This window comes from Stegastes partitus, unplaced genomic scaffold, assembly GCF_000690725.1.
Source record: "Stegastes partitus isolate 25-593 unplaced genomic scaffold, Stegastes_partitus-1.0.2 Scaffold93, whole genome shotgun sequence".
Classification (NCBI taxonomy): Eukaryota; Metazoa; Chordata; class Actinopteri; family Pomacentridae; genus Stegastes; species Stegastes partitus.
In genome coordinates, this window is record NW_007577824.1 from 125933 (window position 1) to 148946 (window position 23014).

The window sequence follows — 23014 nt, forward strand, 5'->3', positions numbered from 1 at the left end:
CGTGTTGCAGTAAGACGGGACACTTGAGCGCCGCCACTCATTATGTAAAACATGACAACGTGGTGTTTTCGTAATGAAGTGTGTTTTGTAATTATAAATTATAACTCGCATGTGATTTCTGGAGCTATTTCAGGTAATCACCTACCTCCACCGTGCAGTACTTTATCACTCCTCCACTTAATATAAAAAAGACAAAGTAGCCCCACTTAATATAAAACAGTGCTCCGCAAAATTGCCACATTTATAATTTGCTTTTTTTTTTTGCCTCCGCTAACTGCTTCGTGTTCTAATTTTCTCGCTATCATTTTCTCACCTCTCTCACCTATCATCCTTCATTCCTCAGCTCCACATGGATGATTTTAGTGTCTCAGTTTTCATCTTTTCAAGCTGCTGAAGTTAAGTGCAGCTCTGGGTGTTTCTGACATTACTGCTCGCCTCGGGCCACGGAGCGTGACAATTTATTACTCTGAAATAAATGCTCATCTATTGAACAGCTTTAAAGCGTTAAGTTGAGCAAAAAAAAAAAATAAAAATAAAACACAATCTCCCATAAATGTGGCTTACTTCTCCGCTGCTAAGGATGCTCAGCAGAATGAAGTTTATTGTGAGCTTGGTCGGCGTCGCAACCGGTGGATGCTTACCTAGAGGCAGTTTTAGAAATGATGGAACTTCTCGCAGGTAGCGAACGGTGATGGTGACCTCATCTCCCGCCGTACGCAAGAGGTGAACCTGGCAGGAGCGAGAGAGATTGATATAGATAAGCAAGAGAGAGATAGAGATTGAGACTGATGCGGCGAGATAAACTTTAATCTCGTATAAATGAAACAAGCCACATTCATGTCAAGCTGTACACAACCCCCGAGCAAACAAAATGTAACAGGAGATGAGTGAAGAATATTTAATCAGAAGTTGGCGCCTGACTGAAGTGCTTTGACTTGAATCATCAAAAGGCAGAAATTGAAGGCCGGAATTTCGCTCATGACAGGCAGTGGCAGAAGATACCACAAAGTGATTACGCTCTGGAAGTCTGATTATCTGATGTCTAAATGACATAAAATATGTCCTCAACACGTCGAGTCCTGATTCCAAGGAGGCTTTCGTGTAAGGTTCAAGGATCGCATATCAAATCTGCCTATTTTTCTTGTATCTTTTATATGAGGAAAATACAAGAGAGCACTTTAATTTGAAGCAATGTTCTTAACACTGTTACAAAGCGCTTCACAAAAATGAAAAACAGACTAACGGAGAAAATGTAAAAACAGGGAAATGATAAGATCAAATAAATATGAGCTATGAAGTGTAAATAAAACTATGCATCAGACAGTTGCAAAAGCTGCCACAAGGTGAAACGCTTTAAGGAGAGACTGAAAAGGACCTGGAGACTGTCTGAGTACAGCAGGCAGAGCTCCATAATGTGAGGTCTCTGATAGCAAAAGACAGGTGATCCTTGCCACACAGACTTAGACTCTAAATTTTGCTCTTAGACGAGCTGGATTCAACTATAATCCACATAGTCAGACCCATCGTGAGAATGGTCTGACTGCACTGTATTATCATTCTGCTACATGCTGGCTTGATTTTTTCTGCTTTTTTTCTGTAAATCATAATCTCCTTGGGGTTAAGCCCAGGATGCAGCAACGGTGCCCCTGTAAATCCTGAGCAAAACTTGCGATTTTCAGCATGCAGGTTGATGAAGACGCTACCATGCACCTAGCACGGAGGTGTCCAATCCTGGTCCTCGAGAGCCACAATCCTGTTTTAGATGCTTCCCTCTTCCAACATACCTGATTCAAATGATCAGCTCATCATCAAGCTCTGCAGAAGCCTGATAATGATCCTGATCATTTAAATCAGGTGTGTTGGAAGAGGGAAACATCTAAAACATGCAGGACTGTGGCCCTCGAGGACCAGGAGTGGACACCCCTGACCTAGCAGAAAAGGAAGAGAATGTCTTTTGAAATGCATTGTGTCTACAAGTCTACAACTGGTGAGTCAGACCAGTTAGAGAAAAAACAAAGACCGACTTAAGCCTAAAAAAATTGCATTAAGGGTAACTCTGAACTCAAACCTTGGTGATAAAAGATGAAATGGCTCATAGTTTGTGGTTTGCTTATTATGGAGCAATTACAAGGGGAAGAGTTTCACACGTTTTTCGAAAGTTTCCCATTAAAACATCCTTGTAAGAGTCCTTTTAAGAGCAACTTAGTGAAAGAAATGCACTTAGATGTCTAACTAAAGTGTGACTATTAGTGACCTTAGCCATAGTCAAAGTCTATCTTTACAGCAGGGCTCCATCTGTCAACCTCGAGATCCAGAGGGTGCAAAAGGTCAATAATTCAGCGGTGTATTTAAAGGCAAGGTTCATTAAGTCCTTAAAAAGTGAACAGTAACTTTCTATAACCCATTCAAAATCTCATAGGGAGAAAAGCACCAGGGCTGATGCGATCATGCCTCTTGGTCCCAGTAATGACTTGAGCAGCAGCGTTTTGTACCAAATGAAACACCTGAATGTTACACGCAAGGTCACCTCTGCACATCCGAAGTGCACATCTGCTGTCAGATCCCTCGCTCTCCTCTCCAGCATTACGTGGTAGCCCTTGTTCCTTTAGCCTGAGCATCTGTCAGCGCTGGGACTGTGACAGGCTGCCATTAAAAGCTCTGGATTTGGTTCTGAAGAGAAGCTGCTCATTATGCTTTTTGTCGCTCTGGAGGTGAATATAGCGAACAGCTGTTTGGGACCGCACGGCAGACAGAGATGATCGACGGGAAGACTGTCTGAGGGAGATGTGGGAGGGGGGGTGAAGGCAGACAATAGAAGATACTTAACAAAGGGAGATGCTAAATTGGTGAGAAAAAAAATGAACAAAACAGAAGAAGAGAAAAAAAAAAAAGCGAGCAGCCATGCAGATAAACCACTAAATATTGGCACCACATCGCTTTTGATACTAATCTTCTCCTTTTCACTGTTTTCCATTTGTCACAGTGTAAACCGCAAGACAAACAGCCTCCTGTCAAGATGACAACTCAGATTGTTGAAGTGCACCTCCATGTTGATAACTAGTGGGATCTGGTGTTAAACCTGGAAGGAGGATGGCAGACGGATGGAGCAGGGTGTTGGCTTTGTGCAAGGTAATTACAAAAATACTCACAACTTCTTCATGAGTACAATGTTCTACTGTTATGCCATTGACCTAAAGAAACCAACAAAGAGAGGGGGGAAAAGCAAACAAGTTAATATATCGTTTAGAAAGTGTGATAATTTAGTATTTCTAAGCACAGGACTGGGGTTCTTGGACCGAACCACTGGATCAACATTTGCTCATAAAAGGCCACCAGATGACCACAGAGACGAGAACACAAAGCGATGCGACAACAAAGAGATGCAAAAACAACCAGGAGGCACAAAACAACTACAAACAGACGCAAAAGACAACAAAGAGATGCAAAAATGATGACAACTATAAAGAGACGCAATACGGCCACAAAGACAGACGACATGTTAAGGCATGTTAACCCTTTCAGCACTGAGTAACTTTGGCTTGAATGAACAGAATTACCAGCGATATATGCCTGTATGCCAGAGTCCTCGCTAGGATTCCATGACAGCGGACCGGGGGGTAGGGGGGTTTTAGCAAATGCTGCTAGAGGTTAGCGGCAAATATGGTAGCAAACAGCAGCGTTAGCAGTGAAGTCGACAGTAGTGAAACTCCATTGGCGCTAGTTGTTAAATATTTTCCCGTTACGTAGCCTCAAAAACAATGTATCGGCCCAATGTGCAGCGTCATTTTTTCAGGCAGCAGCGTAACGGGTCGGTACTCTGTTATGACGCTAGCAAGAACCCTGTATGCTATTATTATTATTATTCTTATTATTTGCATAATTTATTTCATGACTGAATCACTTGTTCCCATTAGTGTATTCCCACTGATAGACAATCAAAATGAATGTAACAGAAAGTCGCCATATACCGGAACCTGCTACACCAGGCTGCAGGGTTGACGGGGTGAAAGCCGCAGACCGGTATAGCGGGCTATAGTGTTGAAAGGGTTAACACACAGAAAATGGCTAAAATAAGACATAACTGTAAAGAGATACAGCACAAACACATGGACACAACCATCTTGTTAGGAGAAATCTTGGAACTGTCAGCAAGGCTTGGTGTTAACCGTGAACTCCACATGGTAGCCAGTTGATTGACGTGTACAATGTGCAGAGAAAGTTGCAGATCCAGGCCACAGAGGAACTCATATTTAAGGTACACTGCGAGTTAACACATCATACATGTTGAATAAAACTGGCAGTGGCTGCAGCTTTCAAGGCCAATCCTGCTAGCACGCTGTGGCTGATGAACAATTGCCAAATTGAGCTTGTGCTACAATTTCCGTTCCAGGAGTGCAAGTTTATAGAGATAAATACTTCAGATGGTAATTGTTTTGCCCACAGGGTGCACCGAGCTGAGGCGATTCTATATTGAACCCAACAACACATAGCGAACCATTCAGGAAAAACACATGAACCATTACGTCCCTAACAGAGATCCCAAAACAACCACAATATTTAACGACAAAGGAACACAAAATGACCAAAATGAGATGCCAAAGAGTTCACCACAGAACAAAGACACACACGAAAAGACACAAAACAACAATCAAAAAGCAACTAAGGCGATGCAAATGGCAGCAATCACAAAGAGATGCAAAATCGCTAAAAATAGATAACAGAGCAACCACCAAGAGACAAAAAACCCACTACAAACACAAAACGACTAAAATAAGATGTGAAACAACTACACAGCAGAGACACAGCACAACCACAAAGAGTCAAAATCACTACAAAGAGACTCAACATAGCCACAAAGAGATATAAGTCAGCCTCAATAAGATAAGCAAAACCACAACAACAAAAGAAAAAAAAAACTATAAAGAAAAAACTGGTGATTTTGAGCCTCTTTCAGTGTAGCTGTCTGAGGGTAGGAGAGGTGGGAGATCATTTACATGTAGAACTCTCAAAATGCATTCAAAAAACAAGTTTTGATATCATAAAAAATTAGAAAAGTTGTGACTTGTTTACTCAGAGAAGCAGGGTTTTAAATGAGTAGTTTTTTTTTAGTCATTTCACAATCGTCCCCCTCCTCTAAAACTGTGTTCCAGTCTGGCTCCCCGATTCAAAAGTTTTCCAAGCCGTCCCTAATTCGCTGCTTCTCCCACTACGACTGCAAGTATGTAAATAGATGCAATACTCTGCAGTGTGACAGTTCAAATAAGTCACTGCAAATAAATATGAAACAGTAGTGATCCAAAGGTGGATGCAGTAGCAGCTCTATTTATATTATAATCCATAATAACTTCCAATATGAATGTTAATATTGCTTTGCTGTCCACTTCATCTCGTTGATATTCCAGATAAACATCACATCCAATAAATCTGCCAGACGGATTCAAATTAACTTTTTAAAAGATTAAATGAATAGAATTACTAAATACGAGACGCTTTTTGGCAACTATTAGAAGGAACATCAGCCGTAATTTAACGGTAACATCACTAACAATACAGCAATGACTCTACAACAATGAGACATGTTTGGTTAAATTAAACTGATGTGTGTTCGGCAGCGATACATCTGACCGCAACGCTGTCTCTTCAAAGGCGCAACGAGACATAAAACGACTCGTTTGATTAAAATCACACAGTTCAAACTTCTAAATATTCTTTCCCCGTTTCCTCGAATTAATTACGCTGTCAAAATAACAGAGGGCTCAGATTAAGATGCAACAAGTTGCCGCTCTTGGCTGGGACTGAACCGACTTGCGAGGCAAAGAAAGTCGTGAACTGATGTACCAACCTGCAGCACGGCGTCCCCGACGAACAGCTTCCCCGTCTGATCAGCTGCAGGCATCGGTTGTCAAGTGTCAGAGGTTAATGAATACATTACAAAATAATTGCTCATTTCATACATGGCAATGTGGTGGAAATAGCAATCAGTGTCTCTGTCTGACTAATCTCGGCCAACATCCTACAGCTCGGAGAAAGAACACAGGAAAGCATGAAATTTCAAACTAATCAGGATATAAACTCATTCGCAGCGGCACGAGAGGAAACAATGAAAAGCTCTGTTGTCAAAAGATTTGCGAAGCTTTCTCAAAAGGGTTCTTAATGTCCTCTGGATATGAAGACATGACTCTCTTGTATCCGAAAAAAAGATATTAGGAGGCATGTGGGCTAAAAGACAAATTACAGGGGAATGATTCGCTCACTCGATGCTCTGATACGGCATCGTAGCGGGATACAGAGAGGTCATCAGTTCTAACAATTTAGCTGACAAACATGATTAAAGTACTTTCTCTTCCATCTAGCTGACAGCATGACCATATTACTCATCCAGATTGGCTGCTGTTTACTTCTTCACAGCGTTTCATGCTCGAGGATCACCAAGAACTGCCCTGTTGGACGCCTAATTAACAATAAACGTTGTGTGAGACGACAACACCTTATGTTTAAATTCATGTCTGTCGGTAGGTGTGCTTAAACAATCCTACCAAAAAAAAACTTATCAAGAAAATGTATTTTCGTTGTGAGAGGAGTGGCACCAGCCTCATGTCGTGGAGAAAGAATTGGGCCGTGATTAGTTTGGCTTAGCATGAAACAACAAAACATGTTTTTGTTTTAAAGGCATTGTGGACTCTTCCAGCCATTAAAGCTACTCAAGAGGAAGCAGAAAGCATGCTAAGTGGCTTTTAACTTGTACTTAGAGAAATCTACAAGACAATATTTGTATTGGTTGGGGACAGTGACTTGTGACAATAAGTTGGTCAATAACTCCCTGGACCATCACAGATTGTGGTTTTTACATTTCGCCTTGTGTGTGGGAAAAACAAAGACACACAGAGTAACTGAGTGAGTGGTAGAGGTGTAGGTAGGTATATTTATAAGTCAGGTTAACTGATTGCTTATGTTTTCAGCAGGAATAACATAATTACTATACAAGGTGTGTCAGAAAAGTTCCAGAACTGGTGTCACAAAAGATATATTTCAAATCCAAACTAGGAGTTTTCCCCTTCAGACGATCAACCAGCACGTCTACAAAGAGATCCTGCGGCGTTTGCTTCATTCAGTGCAAGAAGAGGCGAGAGTTGTGGCAGGACAAGTCGTGGCTGCTTCACCATGACAACACGCCTGCTCACAATGCCCTGAGCATCTGACAGCTCCTGGCTGAGGAGAACATCACTGTGCTGGACCAGCCTCCCCACTCACCCCACCTGGCTCTGTGGGATTTGTTCCTCTTCCCCAAGCTCAAGGGGGTCATCAAGGGGACCCGTTTTGAAGACGTGGACGGCATTAAGATGGCTGTGACGACGAAGCTGTGGAGAATCCTGGAAGAATCCTTAATGGATGGCGTGGCAGAGAAGGCTGGGAGAGTGTGTTAGACTCCAGGGGGATTACTTGGAAGGGGAAAACTTGTAATTTAGATTTGAAATATATCTTTTGTGACACCAGTCCTGGACCTTTTCTGACACACCTCATACAATCACCACTTCATGATGTCTTGAGCTGACCACAAACATTTTGAAAAATCACTAGAATCACTTCCACTCCACTGTTTAAAATCAGGTGGATGAAGTTAACAGAAATGTCACAGTTCAATCACTATTTCCTCGTCACTGTCCGTTCCTCCTTCTTCTATCTGGGTTTAATGGCACTAACTGTGCATCTCGAGGTGCCTAACTTCAAATATTCTAATTGGCTGAATTTCCATGAGCATCTATTGACGCGAATGTCATGGATTTACTTGCAAAGCCAGACATCACAGCACTGCCGGGGGCACATTTTTGTTTTAAGCCGAATGAAAAAGGAGAGCCCAAGAACTAGGAGGCAATTTGTCGGATTTGTAGCAGAAAGGTTGCTGTCAAAGGCGCCAATACGACTAATACACCAAACTAATAGAGGCAAAACTGAACAGAAGGAGACAATTAAAGCCTTAATTGCAATTGTTTGTATGAAATTAATTGTCAGCTGATATCACTAGTTTCCATTTGTTAGGCTTAGCTCAGTTTAAATTCTATTTACTCACCCTGTGCAGCTGTATAATATCTTCTGCAGCTGCATATTCTAAATGTTTTGTGGCTCAATTAATTCCTCCACCAAGGCAGAGCCGAAGCAGAGGTATGTTCTCACTGCTGTTTGTTTTCCTGTCTGTCTGTCAACAAGTTTAGGCAAAAACTACCTCAAAATTTCACAGAGGCGGAGCCTGGCCAAAGAAAGAGCTCGTTAAATTTTAGTGTGGATCCAGACTACTGTGGTTAAAACTGTGACACAGAACAACGGCCACGGCAGAGAGACACCGGGCTCCGAGGGCTCCTATTTTCTGTGTACATTTCAATCAGCTTTACATTCTCGGGCATCTCCAGGACCTCTGCAATTTCCAATAGACATTAAAATAGAGTTAGCTTGTTATAAATGCTTGGCTGCACAGCATGAGCTTATACACTGTGCAAATTAGTCACCTGGTATAGATGTGGACTGGCGCGTCCATGTTTCCATTATTTATGCTAAGCTGGGCTAAACATGACTTTATTCCAGCTCTATGACATGAGATTAGTAACAATCACATCCTCTAACTCTCAGAAAAAACTAAATGAAATCTTAATCATCATCATATTTCTATTAAAATGTAAAGAAAAGCACAAAGTATAGTGTTTTTGTTGTGTTATATGTATCACAAATGTCTCCTTCATTATGTCCATCAGGGTTGTCTCGGTTAGAGTTTTAACTAAAAATCTATGAGAAAGAGCACAAACTGGAGGATAGAGTTAAAAAGCCATGCCACAGAAGGCAAATGTAAAACACTACTGAGCTGCATTATGGGAAATGTAGGCTGCACTGCTCTAATTATTGCCAAAGCTTTTTAATTGCAAAATCATATGTCAGATAAAATTTAAGAACCACCAACATATCTTTTTCTCACTGCACCAACATTTTTTTTTACTCAACTTGAAAGGCAGCATTTAACATTGCATTCAGAACCATTTCACATTGCAGCAGCGGAATAAAAATACTTTCTTAACTTTCTTACCTACTTGATCTTTAAAAATCTTTGAAATAACCACTGGCACGTTGTGCTCTGCGCCTCCCTGGAAAGCAGGAGATAAAGATGAGCGTGAACATTGCTCGAGTTTCACTGGTGAAATTTGCTGCCAAAACTGACAAACAGTCATCTCTGCACCCAAAGCCTTTTCATTTCCACTGTAGTCTCTCCATAATCAAAACTTATCTGCTTACTTTGATGCTTAAGCCCAGACCGCCAGTCGCTTGTCTTCGCAGTACAACAGTTCTGTGCTTTAGAAAGTGGGAGTTTCTTATTGGCAAAAGGATATTGTGAACATTGAAACAGTATTCTGGAGTTATGCAGCATGAATTACAATGCAAGTCTGGAGCCCTCGGGTGCACTTACATTTACTTGGGTTTCACTTCCACTTGTGCAAACCACATCCAGCTTCTGTATGGTTAATACCTCTTTGGTCAATTTCAGGCAGACATCATAGGTATTGTTGGTCTCCTCATTGTACAGCAAAGCAATTCCAGATTTTGTCTGTTGAAATTGAGAAGAGCATTGACATTTTGCCAAGCAGAGCAATTATGTACACAATGAACATTTTAATCCTCTTTTCTCAATGTGCCATTTGTGTACCCCCCCGTTCTACTGGTCTACTTTTGCGTTAATTGGTTTTGCTTGACATTGTGAAACCTTTGTGTAACGGAGTAAAAAAAAAAAAAGGGGGATTCATATTTTCAATTCCATATCTTTACCTTACAAAACAAGGGACACACAAAAGTTCAGGACAGTTGCAACCAATTTAACACAGAGGACAGACATAACGACAACAGCCAACTTTGATAAAAGGCGCAGCTGAGACATAAGAATTCTCACTTTAGCTGTCTCTTTATAGATGAAGACTCCAGAAATGTCTGAAAATAGTGCAGCTCAATTAAACCCTCACTTCTAATGCTTCGGTCTGTGATCTTTCACTGCTCAGTCATCAGTTATCTGCAAACGCTAAATGAAATGGAAAAAAAAGCAGAAAAAAACACTTTCTGTCTACAGAGTAGGTAAATGACTGCCTGATTAAGTTTTTTTTTCTATTATTCAACGATGCTATTAGTCGCATTTCAAACTGTTTAGCTCAGTGGTCAAACGTCAGGGTTGTCAAGTATGTTATTTAATACTTTTACTTAGAAGAATACTAAGGATCTACAGCTACTCTACCAACCTAGAGAAGCTGTGTTTAAACACAGCAGTGCTTGGAGGTAAATGTTACCATCACCTTGCAAACATACCGATAATGAAAATGTTCCTGTGAATGTTCAACAGGTATATTGTTTACTGTGCTCACTGCTTTAATAAAGAACAGACGTGAGAGTGTCATTCGTTGTTGGGCATAAAATGAAGGACAGAAGAAACGATCATTGTAATCTGAATAACTGAATACATTAATCAATCAAAAACGGGAATCAAATTTATCCTGTAGTGAATTTTAGACCGCTGAATAGTTTCTAGGACTCAAAGTCACATTCCCCACCATCATAACGCGTTTATAAGACGTTGTCAAAGTTTTCCACTGCAGGTATTTAGAGGCTGTTTTAGGAGAGGCCAAACCTTTGTGTGTGTTTCGACTGCAAGACGTGCTCGCTAACTTTCAGAGCTGTTCTTGGGAAAGAAAAAAAAAACAACAACTTTTTCTTATTTCCGTACTTCTGAGCAGCCCTGAAAAACTGCTGTGCAGGGTGTGATACTGATTAGCTAAACTCAGACAAGACAAAGACCACCATTTTTCCGTCTGCCAATTCGATGTCCTTGTACCAGAACGGCATTTCAGCATTTGGACGTTCCGGCTGCAGGAGCTAGCTGGCTGTTTTAAGCTGGCACGAACCTTTGAGCATGTTTCTACAACAAAAACTCCAACGTAGAACCTTTTTCAGTACCCATGGCAGTTCTGAAACTTTACTGTGCAGGTCCCGATGCTGCTACGTAAACTTGGAGAGGAAAATAAACCATTTCTTCTGCCCTCATGGAGGAGCAGCCATCTCTCTAAACTCGCCATCTTCAATGTAAAATTCTACGTAAAGGCTAAAATAACAAATTCTCGTAGATTAATCGTAGCAACTGCACGAGCTCCAGGAACACGAAAAACCTCCAACCCAAAACCAAGAAGCAGCACCAACTCACAAGGACGAAGTGCCAGATACGGATAGCCAAACCCAAAAACAAACACCAGAGTTTGGGTTTCAATAAGATATAAGTATCTGGAACTCCCAACCAGTCAGTCAGAAATGATGAAGCCTCTTGGATGAGAGCTGAAACATCTTCAAGGAACTCAAGCAAGTCCAGTTGCTACGATTCATCTACCAGAATAACCATGACCTGGATGACTGAGAATCTTCACAGACATCTAACATAACAAACCTCCATTATTCTATTTTTCGTCATTAACTTGCAGTTGAACAGTCAAAGCTGTTGGATCCTACACCACATTGAAGACAGACAGGCTGAAAGGGCCGATTACTAGAAAAAATCAAATTTTTCTACCAGATATTGTGATTTGTATTACATTGAACCAGGTCAGTCATTCACTACTAAAGAGCAACATCTACGTATTGCACATCCTGTACTCATTTTTTCCCCCCAAAGGAACAGAAAATAAACCCTTGGTCGCTTCATAATTATAGAGTAAATTGCAGCCCTAGCAATTTGCTAACTGCACTGTTTCAAAACGCGATTCTGATTTGAAATCGATTAGTTTTAAGCACTAGTAAAGATTACCTGCTCAACATCATTATTACAGGGCATCTCCATTAGTTTTATCCTTTGTAAATGAAACTAAACCAATGTAAGGTGCATGTACAATGAAGATCAACGTGGCTTTGTGTTCTAATAACAGCCGCATCAGTCTGTATTATTTAGAAAACAGAAGGTGAGATGTATTGTTCCCCCAGTTGTCGTCATTCTACAATTTGCAATGTCTAAGATAGCACACAGACAAACTATTTGGTCCCTTCCTCAAACCCTTCCCTTATTACTTTGGTTCATGTTTGAAACGGTGTACTAACATGGTGAGTTACATTATCACCCCAAACTTCATCAGAATTCAGCCACGAGGGTCAATAAGACTGATGGATGATCTAGCATATAAACAAATGAAACAACAGTTATTTGATAGAAAAACAACTTCCTGTAGTGACTTGCCTGTGAAGTAGACGGTTTCACATACACGCAGTGTCCAAATAATAGGAACACAAACGCAACGCAACAAGCAACGGCAAGGAAATCTTTCTGCAGAGTTAAATCAGCATGTTTTGTCTCATCACAAAGGCTTCACTAAGATTTACTGATGTTTCTGTGATTATGTGCAGCCTCTTCTTCATTTGATACTGTATCAGGTTTTATTCTCGAGGTTTCCTTTTTGGCATAAATCTTATCAAGCGCCACCTACGACATTGCCGTTGATAAGCAGCGCACTATGTAAAGTGTCGTATCAATTTAATCCTTTCATCAATGCTTTAGCATTTTCATGCTGTTCCGGTACTTTTTTAAACGGCTTGAATGTTGCAGCAATACAAATCAGAGGACTTCAGCCTTATCTCAAGAGGAATGAAACATGAAGGTTGTCTCCGTGGGGACAGAAGGTTTCCATTACTTCATATTAAAGGGGAATTATCACATTGATTGGAAACATTTCAGTTCAGTCTTGTATTAAAAATACATTTTCACATTCTTAAGACAGTGCTCAGTGGAAGGACAAAAAACAAAAGAAGTGGTTTGTCGCTGCATGGTTTTGCAGACGGTGTCTATGTTGTGTAGAATAGCTGAAGATTCACCTTTTCATAGACGATGTGCTTTTGAGTGATCGGAGCAGGTGAGGAGGTGACAATCAGCACATGACTGAGGTCAACCAATTCTCTTTTAAGTGACTAGAGAATGAAGGTCATGCTCTGTTCCCACAAACAAAGACAGAGTATAAATTACAGCTTCGGTGAAATGTGGCTGCTGCAGCAGCACGATGGCTGCATTCAGGAGGAAACACAACAAGCCCCACAAGTTTTATAGCACACAAAGCAAAACAAGTCAGTGTCACTGCCTGGAATGACAAAGGAAACCTGTTTCACCTTCCATTACTCTCTACTTTGTCACTGCCCGACCTCTTAGGCAGCTCCCTGGTGCTGCTCTTATTGTTTCTTGTCAAATGACAGAACTGTTAAGTCTAAACAAAAAAACACGACAATAGACTGTGAGGAAAAGGTCTGTGGTCGTGTCAGCACTAAATCACAAATAACATTCACACAAACCGAAAAAATTCAAGGCAATAAACTTTACATAACTGTGTTGACAAGGTTGACTGCACCAGGAACAAAAGATGCTTTGTATAGATTTTATTTGCTTGCTGACTTTACAGAGACACTGAGAAACTGAGAAACTCGTCTTTGTGCACTTAATATCACACCAACGGACAATCTGTTCTTTGACACGTAAAAATTCTCCATAAAAATCTGCTTTGGGGTGTACACAGAGACTGTATTGTGTCTATGTGTATAAAAATATATATAAAAGGTCTACGGTTGTTCACACATACAGACTGGGAGGCTGGAACAACAACAGCTGCTGTCCATCATGAATGAGACCTGGTTTTGCAGCACTGAGCTGCCAAGCTTGACAGACTCATAAAGCACCCAGCTACACTACAGAGGAAAGTTAAGAAAGGCTCAGCTTTATGCAAATACCTCGTAACGGAGTATGAGCGACAGCCAGACAAAAACCAACAGCGATGAACAACACCCGCGGTCTCATCTATCAACTGCCTGTAAGCACAATTTGTGTGCAAACTTTGTACCAGTGTTTCCTTGCATAGGCTGTGATTTATCAGGATTATAATGTGGGTAAATTTAGAAGCACTCCTGACTGTGCAGATGCTCTTGGTGGAGGAGGTCATTACAACGAGATAAGATAAATAAGATGTAATTTAGCTGAAGTGAAGCCATAGAGGGCGCACCTATAGATTGTTGGAAATAATCCACACAAAGGCTGAGCTTCACAGGAGCATTTAGCGAATGGAGTTGTGCACAGAGCACATTAATAGGAACCGCAGGGATAGCACCATCACACTGAATGGGATTTATCGTTGCTGACATGAAGCTCTGTGTACTGTGTCGTTCCATACATGGGATAAATACCAGTTTTCTTAGGCTCAGTGCTCTTTAACACTCGGTTTGATAAACAGGGGCATGAGACTAGAATCGCCTCAAGTGCATAGACTGTACATATAAGTTGACCCACTGGTTTGTGAAGCACCACTTTGAAGCCTCGAACTCGGCATGTGGCCAACAAATGGTATTTCGAAACTAGACGCAACTAGCAAGAGTTGGATCTGACTGATTCCTTGACCGTGCAGAATGATACGGTAGTGATCCTTCAATTACAAGGTGCCCCAAACAAAGCCTTCGTTATGGTCTACTATTCTCTAAAGGGGACCTTAATGTACAAAATTAACTTAATGCTGAATTGAAGGAGACTTAAAACTAAAAATTCAAACAAGAAACGCATTAGAAAAATGTTTACTGAGGCAACAGATCGAGAGTGAAGGACTGTCATTTCCTCATCGACTTCTATACAATCCTAGTAGAGGAGTCGCCCCCTGCTGTCTGTTTGAAAGAATGCAGCTTTAAGGCACTTTGGCTTCACTTTTCAGACTTTGAGGTCTTTATACAGTTTATGCTGTTGACAGAGCACAGCTAAGTGTAGATCTCATTCTCCTTTGGTTTGATAATGAAGTACACAGTACAGTGGATACATCAGGAAACAACTGTCCAATCAGAGTGAAGCACGCTGATTGTGTTGTAAAATAACTTTGATTTTAGTTAAGACTTAGTACATTTTAATCCCCAGTCGTAGCTCTGACCTCTCGACTAATAACAAAACTGTAATTTCTAAAAGGAGTGAATTTAAAGTGGTCCCTACATTAGTGTTCTCCAGCAGTAATGAATTTCTACACTGAGAATTTCAGCACTGGCAATTCAACTGGTGAAATATCCTTGAGTTGAAAGTAGTTGACGTCCCTTTAGTTCCAACAGCGGTAATCATATTTTAGATAGAAAATCCATCCAATTGGACCTCCAGACAGGTCGGTTTGGGAGCCACAGGGCAGAAACGGATGCAATAATTAAATTGAATGTTTAAAATGTTTGAAATGCAGTTCAAACATTCTGAATGGAGAGATGCTACTAGGATTGACCGGATGCTTTAAATGAACAAGTATGGAAGATGCCCAGGTTTATCTGAGATCCAGTCTCCTAACGCAAATGAAACACTGAAATGTGATTTTTGTGCATAATGACAGGCTTATCTTAGCAAAACTGTCCTGACAGCTCTGATGGAGCTCAGGACTCATCCAGAGACGCTTTGAAACAAACGATTCCACTGCATAAACCTGGAATCTGTGTGAAACAGCTGCCCTGTCGGATGTGCGCAAGAAAAAAAGAACATATCTACGTTTAGATCCCGACCAATCCTGTGTCCGTGAAGTAACTGCTGCTGTGTCACAAGCATAAATGCACTCATTAGTGTCAATCTAGCGAAGCACTTGTGATTTCTGCTGCTGTGTGATGCTGCAGGTGTTTCTTAAAGGTAAAGGAAAGAATGTGACATGCAGCGGGACTTCTGTAGGCGCTAATGGTTCTGCAATATCCTGAATTACATCCCGTGACAAGATTCAGACATTAATCTAGCATGTCTCAGATCTGTCTGAGTCGGTTTGACTGTATTTTGATCGATGTGTCAGTATGTAAGCTAACAGATACCTGTGGGTGTCGTAGCGCTACCTGGACACAAGCTGCGGCTTTATCTACCCCATCTGGGTCACCTGGGTCGCTGCGTGTTATGTGCAAAGACCCACAACACCCGATGACCCCAAGAAACATCGCTGATGACGTGTCCGCATCGTGGTGATGGACTGTTTGTTAGAAGGAGTGTAACAGATAGCCTACAATAGGAGGGAGAAGTAAAAGAAGCAAAATACATAAAAGTTGATTTGTGATGTTGCAGAGCTCTATGTGTGTGTGTGTTTGTGTGTGTGTGTGTGTGTGTGCACCTCTGCCGACTAAAGATACACAAACTGAGGCTTTTGAACTCTGCAGTTTCCATTCTGCTACAGCGTCTGTGAAGAAATGTGAAGAAAAGCCTGAAACATTGGAAACTACTGCACTGCCTGCCGGGGCACAACCAAGCGTACATATAAACTTATATTATACTGAACAAACGTGAAATGAATTAAAAATAAACGGGAAATAAACAAATCCTTTGATAGGTTTCATACGAGGAGGACACATGTGACATACTTTCTACCAAATACCCAGAGGGACAGGGGCTATGTGCAGTGTAGCCACGCCTAGACTTCATTTCCATCCGTCCATACATCCATTATCTATACACCGCTTAATCCTCACTAGGCTCACGGGGGCCTGGAGTCTATCCCAGCTGACTAAGGGTGAAGGCAGGGGACACCCTGGACAGGTCACCAGTCTATCACAGGGCTACACTTAGAGACAGACAACCAAGCACACTCACATTCACACCTACAGACAATTTAGAATCACCAATTAACCTCAACATGTTTGTGAACTGTGTGGGAGGAAGCTGGAGAACCCGGAGAGAACCCACGCTGCACGGGGAGAAAATGCAAACTCCACACAGAAAGATCCTGGATGTCCTCACCAGGACGCGAACCAGCAACCTTCTAGCTGCAAGGCAACGGTGCTAACCACCACTCCACCTTGCAGCCCACATCATTTCCACACACATGCAAACAAACATGCACAACAGCTGCAGTTTCATTATAGTCTGCATATCCATTTCCTCCAAAAGTTTCATCTCCATTTTAAACTAAGGGTCTCGAGTGGCGCCGCCGTTAATGCTAAAACACGTCCAGCAAATTCACTGGGAAATTGTTTTAAACCTGAGGCTTTGGCTCTAAAATAATTGGTGTGAGCTGAATAGAAACATTGCTAAATGAGTTACTAAACTAGACTGACAGGCTGATCTTAAGGGGGATTCCCTATTTGAAGCCATGAAAACAATCCAATACCCCTGGCTGAGCTTCAGTTTGATTTAAATGGAATAGTGGGTGTTTTTGACTCACACGGTGAGCATGGATTAGTTACATATTATTAAGTATTTAGTGACGGGGCCTTTAAGAAAGAGATTCGCAGTGTGGGAAAAAACGTGTGGGAAGCAGGAAACTGGTGTCCCCAAATAAATCAATACAGCTCGTTTATGTGCACTGTGATTCTGCCAGTTTGTTCATGTGTGACCGTGTGCAGACATGTGGAACCCACTGATGTACAGCTCAGATCGTAAGTGAAGGAACACTGTAATATCGTGTTCCTCAGGCTTCTTCAGAAAAAGAAAAAAAAAAACTAAATTTGAAATTAAAAGTGTGTGCCACGCGATGAATGCAGAAGCTTTAGTAACCCAGTTTGGTCTCTGCGCCTAAATTGCTTCACAACCCCGGCACCGATGGGACCTTTAAGAATATTCTAGCAACCGCGGTGCCGTCATGCAACCTCATTTCATTTGTGTAGATTGAAAACAATGGAGGGGATGAAAGCAGCCCTGCGGGATACCTGTGCACAAAACAATCTTGTTAGACACCACAAGCTGGTTGCATATTCTTTTCTAGTCAGTCTGTCACAAAGTCTTTAATCCAGAGAAGAAGAAGAAGAAAAATGCAACTTCAACATTCAGATCATACAGCCACTGCAGCTATTTGCAGTATATTCAAAGCTGAAATGAGTTAAAAATCTTGTGACAGCATATCATAATCATCGTGCTGACTGTGGTCAAATTGTGTCCTCTTTTCCTTTTTAACATCTTACATCCAAACTGCGGGGGGTAGAGCGCACACAGCCTAATGCAATCCAGTACGAGAGCCCTGCAATAAATCCCAGCCCTTTGTGGGGCTGAAAATGAGCAGTTTTTTGTTGTTTTGGTGACACTGTCAGGGAGATATGGTAATCTTAGAGGCTGCAGCTCTTTGGAACACGTGAATGAATTATATCTCATAAAATCTAATCAGTTTTTAGGGGAGAGGGAGGAAAAAAAAGAAAAAAAAGCTGATTGAAAAGCATTTCCATAAAAAGCGCTGCGATGACCTTTGATGAATAGGCTTACAAGGTGGGGGGAGAAAAAAAAAACATTTCAGCTCCTCAACTGAAAATGTGTACGACATAAGAGCATCGCATTCAGTTTTCACTTGGATAAAGAGGCCTAAATCATCCTCATATCTGCATCACCGCATACACTGGTGAGGAATTTAGTGAAATCAACTTATATCCTTGGGAATAAGTTTATTCATTAATTCCACTTATTTAAACTTAGCATGTCAAAGTTTTACCACTGTGGAGCTTATAAACATGTTTAACATTTTCAGGGTTATCATTACTTTACATGACTAAATCGATGTGAAGGTGGCAGAAGGGAATCTTCAAAATCTGCCCAACACACTCGATAAATAAAGATTTGCAAGGATGTTGTGATTTGTCTGATGTGTAAGGTCACCGCGTCCTCGGTATGAAAAGAGAGGACTGTGAATCAAACCGAAAGAAAAAAAAATAAATAAAAAAAATCAAAGCTACACTTTTATAAAGTTGTCTGTATACGCCACAGATGGTGAAAGTACGAATTGTGCCGGAGGGGGAACATGTATACTTAATTAGTTTAGATGGGAGAGTATCTTCACACGCAGTAGGTGAGCGAACTCGGAGATCACAACATCAGTCAGACGCGTCGAGTGAGATCTCGCTTGATGTCTTGTAATTTACTTCAACGCGGTTATAATAACTGGGTGCACAGCTTTTAAAGAACGTCTCAACTGTATGAAATCTAAAAAAAAAAAAAAACTCGATATGTTTGCAGTTGACAAGTCTGATGTCCACATGGCCATCTGACAATTTAAAGGCATTTTTGTCTCACCAGTAAATCTCTGTGGGGTTTGGCTGAAGGAGTTAAAGAACTCGTAGCACACCCGCTGTGGATATTTCTGAACTCTTGATACAAAGACGGGAGAAGGTCGAGGCTGAATTTTTTTTTTTTGTGAAAGTTCTCCGTGTGTGTGCTCGGCTCACACACTCTCGCCTCTAAATGAATTGGATTGCAATTTGACCTGACAGCTGGTGATTAGCCTGATTGGTCACACTGGCTGGAGGATTGCTTATGAACATGTCACCAGTGGAGATCACATCAGTGGGTGCGTTTGAAGAGAAGCAGAGTGTTTGTTGATTTGATGATTGTAAATCGCATGACTAACTGCTATAGAGCGGCCAGAGATTGCACGCGCGGTAAAGAAAATGGAGTAAATAAGACATTAAGCTGGATATTTTTGAACCCATTCTTTTTTATTGCACCCATATAGGCCTTGAAAACTCTTTAACAGTAAGTAAAACTGACGGGCGTGAATCAAAGTTAAAATTTTGGGGGGGCAAATCAGCATCTAAGAGCTTCTGCCAGAAACACCATCAACGCCATAGTTTTTAATATTAAGCCTTTAACTTAACCTATTTTTTCCCACAATGCCGTGTGGGTGCTTTGATTGAAGCGTAGCATATCACAACATCGTCTGGTGTTATTGCAGCAACAATATAAATGATGATATAACGGTTATTTAACACAACCTCAGAATGTAGTGAATTAAAAGTCCAACTCCACGTCTTACTGTACTCATTAGCTAGACACAAATGTCACGTATTATCATCCACGGTAAAACAGAATCGGAGTTTTTCAACATTTTCCACAAATGTGTGCAAATGAATACTGCAATCATGTTGGTACTCTGAGGCCTCGGATGAGCTGAAATGATAAATGCCAGCATTTCCATTTACCTGAGTTGTTTGTACAGTCAATATTAGATAAATAGGAACATTTATCACTTTTATAATTTTTTTCGAGAGCTGGCGTAAGTGATACGGTGCTCCCATGATGGATGATGGAGCGTATTATGAAAACAAGACTCGGCTGACCGGTGTCCTGCAGGACGATCCCACAGTCTATCACGAGACATCGATACGAGAGAATCGCAGACGACTAAAAAAAAAGACCACAGAAAACAAATGAAGATGGACACAGCGAGCACTCGGTAGGCAGTGACCACGACGTGACACGTGTCCACTTGTTTCTGGAGACTGCTTTCAAACGCATTAGCTCCACTGTCTGTGCTCATGCGTGCCCGTTCCTCCTCGTCTGGATGCCACGCTTGACATTTGATTCACATCTGATCTGTTGTAGCTGAATCGTTTCCAAATGGCAGAGGAAGCTCATTTTCCCAGATTAACTCTTCCTCAGACGCTCCGATGTGTGAGCTCTGCCTTCCATCAGGCTTTTTTACTGCTGATATGCACATTATTTACCTCACAGAGAAGAAAAAAGACATAAACACATCATCATACAGCTGTTGTGTCAGCACTGAGTTAGAACAAATTGTTCCCATAGGAGGAATTTTACTGGCACGTCATGTATGATACAATAAGATGCAGCCCTACTGTTAAATACAGTCGTGACTCGATGATCCAACACTAAATGTCAAATCTTCTTTTATGTGGGATAGCAAGGCTGTCGGATTGTCAAGACGGAGGTCGAGATACAAGGAGGGCTTGATGCTTGAAGGGTCATTTGTTGTTAATTATTGTTCATAGTTGTTCTAATAACTAGTAAAGCTGCTCCGAATAACACTTTCTGGTTTCTGGATATTCAGGCCCTGTTAATCATGAATATCCGAATATTCGGCGCGGTCGAGGGGGACACTTCCACCCCGGGGAGCGCTACGATGGGGTGGAAGTGGCCGGAACACACAGGAATTACTTGGCTGCTGATGCCAGTTTAGGATAGCGGTCACAGTTCTGCTTCCACCATCTGTGGCGGTGGCTGGGGAGTGGCACTGCTGCCGTCACTATCCATGTTTACTTCAGTAAACACTGAGCATGCTCGCGCCGTGACGTTGTCGTGTCCTCTTCTGCGCATGCGGGACACTTTTGGGTCGTATGAAGTTCACACAGCAGATCACACACAAGTCACATTTAATTGGAAATGACAACAAACTCGCAAAAAAAATCGGATTTCACAAAAAAATCTGAATTGAGCATAAAGTCCTGCAGTCTGAACGAAGCCAATCTGTCGGATTGTTCAATCAGATAACACGCTGTTGTCCTTAGTTGTGACATAAAATGTCACGTCGGAGTCGGAATCCAAGGCTGTCGGTATGTTAAGGCTATTTTTCATGGGTTCCGTTCGTTTTTCCTAAAAACCTGTCGGATAGCAAGATTTTCTGATTGTTAAGGGTTGAATTATGGACTCACAACTGTACTGCTGAAAACTGCAACAAGGCGAGCACAGAGAGAAATCTTATTCGAGATGTTACACAATTGATAAAACACTGTGTAACAATAGTGGCTCCTTCACTTGTAGCAAGACGCTAACAGTGAAAATACACTTTCAGGACTTACAAGACAAAGAATATCCACATTACTGTGAATAAATGTCTCTGCAGTCCACACACTAGACTCTCTATGTCCACTACATGGACTTCAAACTACAGATCTCCCTCCTGAGGCCTCAGTTCTGTGATCCAGTGGGTTTTGAGCAGGATGAGTCTTCCATTGTATAAAACAGGCTTTCACCTATTTCATCTGAGCAATCCCACAAAAATGTGTTTCTGAGCTAATTTTTTTAGGTGAAAAATAATCCTTTCCGCTGCTTTATCTCTCATATTACATCTTCAAGGCCTCACTTAAAAGTTAGTTCCGACTTCTGTAAGCTTCTGCCCGGCGGGGGGCATTAATACCTGCATGAGCGAGTCTGACGAGGAAGGTCTGAGGTGCCGCTGTCGGACTCCCTTCAACTTTTCAAGTGTCATCTTGGTTGTTTACATCCCTTTCTCCGCTAACCCTGCCGCCGCATGTGACATTATCCTCTTACTTCAAAACTCCACTTTCTGCACCCCGTTGCTTTCATACATTTCTTGTATCACGTACGACTTTCAGTCTTGAGCAACTGTTCCGAAACAAGCTTCCCGCACTTTAACAAAGTCTTCCAAATTCAAAAGAGGTCCAAAAAAACCCACTCATTTCCATCACCAACCAAACAACATCTCTTGCTCTTGCTTCTGTTTTTAAACATGAAAAAATGTATTTGAACAGAAAAGAAATTGAATTTATATATATGTTTTCTGTACAACCCATGCTTTTTCACATCAAACACAATTTCCTCTTACACAGATTTGCCCTGAGCAAAATCTGGATCTATATGCACCCGCACGTATCCTTTCATCAACTTCTATACATCTGCGTCGTATGTTCGCCCTGCCGCAATTAAGAATGCAAAAAAGCAGAAGCAGCCACAGCGAGCTGATCAGATGAAGAGGTGACTGGCACTTCCTGCAGTTTAAAACAAATATCAAAACATCACCAGCCATTTACCACCACAGGATACCATTTACTGTGTCATTTCTCTTGTATGAAACACCCCATCTCGCCGTGTCCTCATTTAAAGCTCTGATCACAGAGGCTCAGTTATCCAAAGCAAATGAAAGTTCATCATAAGATGGGTGATAAAAATAAACCCAAAACTATTCTGATCGCAAGGCAAATTCTTCCTGCACTTTTCTTAGTCTGCTTTAATATTCTAACTCTTAATGAATACCGATGACACTGTTCTAAACTTGTAATGAAAACCACTAAATTGCAGCTTTACAAGTAGCGAGCTGGGGGAGACTTACTGTGAACCATTGCAGGTCCGATTCATGCGAGCGGCCTTTGAAAACCGTGCGGGCGAGGATGTAGAGCCGAAAGTAAGTAGAGCAATGAAGAATTTGCCCATTGCTGATTAAGACTCCTCAGACTTGCTGGAATACGTTACACGGGCTGCGAATCTGCACACTGCAATTTACAATTAGATTTTTTTGGGGTGGAGGAACATCTATCCGCA

The 23014-nt window shown here is 41.5% G+C and overlaps 1 protein-coding gene across 1 annotated transcript in view; it reads right to left on the minus strand.

The window, feature by feature from the left end:
* The window catches only part of sntg2 (syntrophin, gamma 2), a 122527-nt gene that overhangs the window by 83514 nt on the left and 15999 nt on the right, over positions 1-23014 (minus strand). Inside the window, exons 2-7 of the mRNA XM_008277244.1 lie at positions 9449-9586; positions 9277-9333; positions 9071-9128; positions 5843-5886; positions 3150-3191; positions 642-729 (exon numbers count right to left, since the gene is read on the minus strand). Coding sequence (XP_008275466.1) covers positions 642-729; positions 3150-3191; positions 5843-5886; positions 9071-9128; positions 9277-9333; positions 9449-9586 — 427 coding nt within the window. The remainder of the gene's footprint in view (positions 1-641; positions 730-3149; positions 3192-5842; positions 5887-9070; positions 9129-9276; positions 9334-9448; positions 9587-23014) is intronic.